General features: G+C 38.1%; 1 protein-coding gene and 1 non-coding gene across 2 annotated transcripts; both read right to left on the reverse strand.

Moving 5' to 3' along the window:
- Window positions 1-515: 515 nt before the first annotated feature.
- Window positions 516-1,757, reverse strand: LOC125585215 (nucleolin 1-like). The gene is made up of 4 exons (XM_048753880.1): window positions 1,355-1,757; window positions 1,130-1,261; window positions 1,002-1,040; window positions 516-908 (listed from the first exon to the last, which is right to left on the reverse strand). Exons 1-4 carry the CDS (start codon window positions 1,493-1,495, stop codon window positions 852-854), a joined length of 369 nt encoding a protein of 122 aa, XP_048609837.1. The 5' UTR covers window positions 1,496-1,757; the 3' UTR covers window positions 516-851.
- Window positions 1,758-6,544: 4,787 nt separating this feature from the next.
- LOC125586515 lies at window positions 6,545-6,651 on the reverse strand. Its single transcript, XR_007323047.1, has one exon. It is a non-coding gene; the product is annotated as a small nucleolar RNA R71 (small nucleolar RNA).
- Between the last annotated feature and the right edge of the window lie 212 nt (window positions 6,652-6,863).

Consider the following 6,863-nt stretch of genomic DNA (forward strand, 5'->3'; position numbering starts at 1 on the left):
TTTTCAAGAGGAGCGAACACAAATTTTACAAAAAAAAACGTGGTCAACAACATGAACAAGAATCTACTCCTTTATCTAATTCATTTGGACAATACTTTAACAATCTTGGTGGATCTGGAGGCAATTTACCAGAATATTAAACCACAATTATCTATGATTTTAATTTCTTTTATGTTGCTTATTTCTAATTTTAGCATTTGTTTTCTTTGGCTAATTTTATAAAATTATTTTAAATTTTAATGCTCAATACAGGAAATGTGGGTATTAATAGCTGGTGTTAAACGCTATTAGCTCGTTTTAATAGTGTTCTTTAAAACGCTCTGACAGCGCCCGTTATCGTAGGTCCGACCTTTTTGATAGTGGATATGTTGTATGCTATAGTTAATAAGTAAACAACGATAGCGTTATTATCTATGCAATTATTAATAGTTATAATAATGTGATATAAATGTTATTAAAACTCATCAATCTGATTTTTAGTAATAGCATTTTGTCATCCATTTTACTGATTTGGATTTTTTAATTGTAGCTTTTTTGATTCCATTTAATTTTATAAATACAATTTAATTTAGAAAAACAAAAATGAAATTGCAAATTTTACATTAAACATGAAAAGCTTACAAATCTACTTCCTTCCAAACGTATCAAGTTCAACAAACACCAACAACACAAATTTCCCCATGATCATAACACCAACAACACAAATCTCTCATGTCCACTGATCAGTGTTTTCTTCATATTCATCCTCTGAATTAACCTCATCTTCACACAGATCATGAACTGTGCTCACAAACTCAAGAACCTTGTGCAGCTTGTCACTCTATCAACACGTTAGCTGCACATCATCTCCATCATCTCCACTGCTTGAGATGTGGCGAGCAACGAAAACGTTGTTGTACCTTTTTTGGCTGAAAGACCATGAAACAAAAACTAAAATTCTAAGCAAGATACAGAAAGAGATTACAGCAACTACAGTGTTAAGAGAAGGGAATACTCTTTACCTGTTTCATCTCAACATCCACCATTTCGACATCAGAGCTCTGTTTTCATAAAAGGGAGTAACTTTCCATCAGCAAACAACAAGTAAAAGCAATATGCAATCAAATAATAGGCAGGATGCATTGCAAACCTTTTTCTTTGGGGTTTCTTCCTCATCTTCACTCTCTGATTCATCAGAACCGGATTCATCGCTACTACTATCCTTTTTAGCACTCTTGGTATCTTGTTTTGCCTTTGGTGCAGGTTTTTCATCTTCACTTTCCTGCAAATCAAACAATCAACCACGTGGTAAATGAATCAAATGCTTCCTTGTCATCAAAAGCTGTTTAATGATCTCTAAAGAACAGAAACTAACCTCATCAGATTCTTCCTCGGACGAATCTGAACTGCTTGCAGCCTTGGCAGCAACAGGAGCGGCCTTCTTGGAACCGGACATCTCCTTGAGAAGCCTCTGGAAGGCCCACTCCGATTGGCTTCGAGACATCCCGTCCACCATGGTATGCGCTGGTGAAGGTACAGATTCCGGTGAAGAAACTTCCGGGAAAACGAAGAGGTGACGACGCCCATCGCGAAAGAGAGGAGCATTCTGGCGGTTGCGATGGAAATCACTTTTTGGCTGGTGCGGCGGAGAGATTTCAGATCAATCTCGAGGCCGACGAGGAAGAGGAAGAGAAGGAGGCCGAGGTTTGCTAGGGCGTCGAGCACAGCTTTACCCAATCGCCTCTCTCTCTCTCTCTCTCTCTCTCTCTCTCACTCTCACACACACACACACACACACACACAAACACGAGATCTGTTCTCAGAAAATAATTGGAAAAAAAAAGAAACAAATCTCAAGCGTTGATTCAGTATGATCTAATGGTGCAGATGGTGATCCACGCCAAACCAATAGAAAACAAAGGTGAAGATAGATAGGAGATTGATTTTGGACCTTTGATTTAAAAACCAATCAATGGCTCAGAAAAAACAGTACAAATTATGTTCTTTTTTATTTATAATAATTGTTAATCTACTTAAACTTTAAATAATTTGATATCATAATTTAAAACTTTTAATCTGTATTTTGTATTTAAATTTTCAAATTGTGTGATTGATTAAAAATAGAGATTTAATGTCTTATGTGATATAGGTTAATATGAGGTATGTAGTTTGGAGTTTAGGGATTGAAGTTATATTATGAATATACTGATTTTATTTAGATTTTATAGTTTGTATAATTTTATAATTTAGTATAAATAAGTGTTATAAATTTAAAACGTTATGATTTAATACTTTTTATATAGAGTTTGGAATATGATATAGGGTTTGGAGTTATAAGTAGGGCTAGGGTTATATGTAGGGTTTGTATTATAATGTTTAAAGTTGAATATTTCTGTATGATATATAATCTGAGTGTTTGGATTAAAATGTTTAAAGTTGAAGATTTATGTATAAAATGGAATTTAAGATATAGGGTTTGAGATATGTAGTTAGGGTTTAGGGCATGATTAGGGTTTAGAACTTAGGTAAGAAATGTTCTTTTTGTTTTTCTAATATATTATTAGTGTTGGATTTTCTTTTTATCATTTTATTTTTTATGTTATCTTTAGATTTTATGATGAGATATTAAAAATTTTGAGCTTACTCAAATTTTATTTATTAATTATTGCTTTTAAAATCAAAAATAAATATAACCCACTCTAATAAAACACAAGAAAATCATTAATAAATATAATCTGGATGTGATATAGTTTTCTATTAAAAATTTAAAACACACAAAGTCAATACATAAAAATGCGTATTGAAATCTCATCCACTGTCTACATAAGAACTTTGATAAGTGAGCTTGGTTCGATTTTCTCAGGTCCTGAAGTTCATTTTGCCTCTTCGTGGCTCCAAGTTGAAATATCTGACCAGTGTTTTCAAGAACCAGAAACGTCTCCCTCGAAAGGTTCAAACCATCTCGGTACATCAGACTCACGCACTGAATTTAAACATCCAAGACTTAGGAGGTAAACCCATCTCTAGGTGCCCTTTGAATTTAAACATCCAAGACTTAGGAGCTAAACTCATCTTGTTCTGTCCTCTGTCCTCTCTGCGTGTGTCCTCTGTCCTCTGTCCTCTGGCTTCGATTCTACCTCCTCCTCCTCCTCTGCCAGAATCATTTCTTCATAGTGTAGAGCTTCTTGCACGAAACCAGAATCATCATGATCGTTATCATCGTCGTCATGATCACAATCAGTCACCAAACATGAATCTGTTTCTTCTATGTTAGTCGCATCAGCCTCTGGAATCGAATCAATTACCACAAACGATGGTGATTGCCTCATCATCTCTGTTTCTTTCCACTTTCTTTCCAACTCCAAGCAAAAAACAATTTGCTATGGATCGTCATGGTTTCCATACCGCAGCAACATCGCATCCTTGAGGTCTTTCCAATTTTGAAAAGGACGCCGCGATACTCGATTGTTGTACCAAGACTCATCTTCTCCTCTGATGACAGCGTAAGCCAATGCCATCTTCTGATCATCCGTGAAGTCTTCCGCCGCAAATCGATTATCCATCCAATTAATCCATGGTCTCAAATCATCACCAGAAAACACAGGAATCTCTATGAATCCCATCGTAGATGCTCCGGACTGTATCGATTATGTTGAAATGTCTCTTGAAACCTTCATTGAAGTTCTTCACAAAGCTCCAAACGTCTCACCGTCACGTTTTATCGTTCCAACCTCAATTGATGAAATCCATGGCCGCAATTCATCAGCCACGCCATTGAAGACCGGAAACTTCTCAGAACTCATTGTTACGATCCGTCTTCACCATTGCGTCAGATCGAGCTCACCGTCACCGTCTCAGCGATCAAACGGCTCACCGCACCAATTGATAAGCAACCAAGTACTATATTATTGTTTATCGGAACCAATTACAATCTCAAGATCTCCAAGGAGACCTTGAGCCCATACACAAGAGACCTTTCTCTCTGGGTCCTCTACAATTCCCTGAAAATAGCCAAACTCCAAGAACAACACGAACATATCTATATAAGCTGGTAACTCCTGTGTGGATATAAAGGAGAAGTCTTTTTGGCTGAGAATGATATTCGACAGATCGAGATGAGGTAAGATTCGAAACCCAACAACAAAGAGAGAGAGGATCGAAACGTGGTGTGGTGGTGGTGGTAGTGGGACGGCGAGCGTGACATCGAAAGGAGGAGGAGAATTCGTCAAAAGACAGAGAAGCTGGTCGTTCGATTTCTCGTAATGTGAAAGAGGAGAGAATTGATTTTTTTTTTTTGTATCAAGCCTGGTTAAAGGTTAACTTAAAGTATTTTTGATTAAAATTTGAGATATTTAACATTTACCATAGCGTTTAATTTTGGACTTGTAATGGTAAGGCGCATATACTTAGTAAATGATATCTTGCATATTTGCATTGTTTTAAATCTCCAATTTTCACATATTGATCATATAGATTAGGAATTTAGCATCTTTAGAATCCATATTGCATTCATATGTCTTAATCAGGTAATGGAGTATCTCATAGAGTGACTGGAGGTGTTTAGAAGCATTGTGGTTCGAAAAGAGATGAAGAATGAAGTTTGGTCGAGTATAGATGATTGCAATGCGGGTTGTACCACGCGGGTTCACTAACCCGCGTTGACATGAAGCAACAGAGAGCTCCGATGCGGATTGAGCGACGCGGGATGCTGTACCCGCTCGCACGAAGTTGGAGAAGCGAGACGACACCGCGACACGGGGTGGAGCGACGCGGGTTCCCTTACCCGCGTTGTCGAAGAGAAACCGTCCATGGATCACGCGGGGACGAGCGGGATGCTGTACCCGCTCGCATGATCCGCAGGCGTAACGACGGTCCAACGCGGGGAGAGTGACGCGGGTTGGATCCGATCGTCTCTACCCGAGTCGAGATTTATCCTTAGTCGAATTTTAATGTTTTTAAAGGGCTTTTTAGACTTTTTAATGGAAACCAATAGGTTTTCCAAAGACATATAAATACTCTTGTAATCCCAAGGTTGGGGGCATCTTGTTTTCTATCTAATCAAAAAAGAACCTTTAGGTAAAAGACATAATCTTGATCATTATCTTCTGGGGATTGCTTAGTTAATTTGATCACAAATATGATTAACACCAAATCATCATTGATTCTTGGGTTTATCATGAAGATTAGTGAGTAGTCATATTTGGATTCATGGGTTAGGAAGACTAAAAGTGATTATGCTAGATCTAAGGTGTTGTAGCACAGATTCATCTTGTTCCTTGCTAGTAAAGTGCTTTAATACAGTTTTAGAGTTGGCCTCTCTAAAGTTGAGCTTTAGGCATTTCACACCCGAAAGGTGTTCGATGAAATGCATGAACCAACTCTACTAAGCTTTTAACATTCTTTACCAAAGAGATTTGATGTTAAAGGTGTTAAGATGGCTAATGGACTTGAAATTAATGATTGCTTAGATAATATTCAACCAAAGAAATTTGATGCATGAGTTATCTTAGTGAATGAGCATTCATCTAGAGATAGAGTTTGTTTAGGATTGTGTCTAGGTCTAAGGTTGATAGATTGATTGAAAGATACTACCTTTAGATTGAAACTTGATCACCCAAGGTCAATTCCCTTAGCCCATGAATTATCCCATCTCGTAAGAAAGAAAAGTTTTGTTCTTTATTGCATTTTAGTAGTATACTAGTTCAAAATCATCTTGCCAATTGATAGCATTTAGATTAAGCATGGTCTTGCATTCCCTTTGCTTTAGAATCACTTAGAACTGGTTTGACATCCTTTATACTATAACATTTGATTAAGAGTCTCGAAAACTCTTAACATCAAATTGGCGCCGTTGCCAAATTTTAAGTTGATTGTGACATTGGGATTTAGTCACTTGCTTGAGACTAAGTCAATTTTTGTTTAATTTTGTTATTGCTTCTCTTTCTTCTTCTCTTTGCATTTCAGGTGTATGATCACAAGAAGCAGAGGTGCAACAAACCTAGTTCCAAGAGTGGAATACATTAGAGCACTTGAGAGGGAGATTGCAAGACAGAGAAGAGAAGTAGAGCAACAGGCTCACTTGCAAAGGTTGGGGTTTGATATGGAGAATCTGCCTCAAGATGGTGATGCCCTAGGGGGCATTGATCCAAGAGATGATCACCATAGACCACAGCGCCAGCCACAACATCCACCGCGCCAAGCTCGTGCCATTGGAGCCTATGATCAACCTCACATTAAAGGTCATAGGTTGGGAATCAGAGCACCACCAGTGGAGAACAACAACTTTGAGATCAAGTCAGGGCTGCTCAACACCATAGAGAACAACAAGTATCATGGCCTTGCTGCTGAAGACCCTTTTGATCACTTGTACAAGTTTGATAAATATTGTGGCTTGTCCAAGATAAATGGTGTTTCTGAAGATACTTTCAAGTTGAAGTTGTTCCCTTTCTCTTTGGGAGACAAGGCACATCAGTGGGAGAAGACTCTCCCAAGTGACACTGTCACTACTTGGGAAGAGTGTAAGAGAGCTTTCTTAGACAAATTCTTCTCTACTTCAAGAACAGCTAAGATCAGGAATGAAATATCTGGGTTTCAACAGAAAGGTCTAGAGAGCTTCAGTGAAGCATGGGAGAGGTTCAAGGGCTACTGTTCTCAATGCCCTCATCATGGTTTCAGCAAGGAGAGTTTGCTTAGCACCTTCTATAGAGGAGCTCTACCACAGTACATAAACAGGCTTGATACTGCCAGCAATGGTTTCTTCTTGGTAAGAACTGAGGAAGAGGCAGAGGAACTGGTAGAGAATATGGCCAAGAGTGACTCAGTCTACAGTGAGGAGCATGATAGGGTCAACAGAAGTGATGATCAGCAGACAAAGAAAGAAATCA

The sequence above is a fragment of the Brassica napus genome, chromosome C4, assembly GCF_020379485.1.
Source record: "Brassica napus cultivar Da-Ae chromosome C4, Da-Ae, whole genome shotgun sequence".
Taxonomy (NCBI): Eukaryota; Viridiplantae; Streptophyta; class Magnoliopsida; order Brassicales; family Brassicaceae; genus Brassica; species Brassica napus.

Bases quoted from the DNA above. Each gene is read 5' to 3' on its own strand.
- LOC125585215 (XM_048753880.1), bottom strand. From the start codon at position 1,495: ATGGTGGACGGGATGTCTCGAAGCCAATCGGAGTGGGCCTTCCAGAGG. The intron at 1,041-1,129 runs GTTTGCAATGCA...TTATGAAAACAG, and splicing joins AAGAAACCCCAAAGAAAAAG to AGCTCTGATGTCGAAATGGT. The intron at 909-1,001 runs GTAAAGAGTATT...ATGGTCTTTCAG, and splicing joins TGGATGTTGAGATGAAACAG to CCAAAAAAGGTACAACAACG.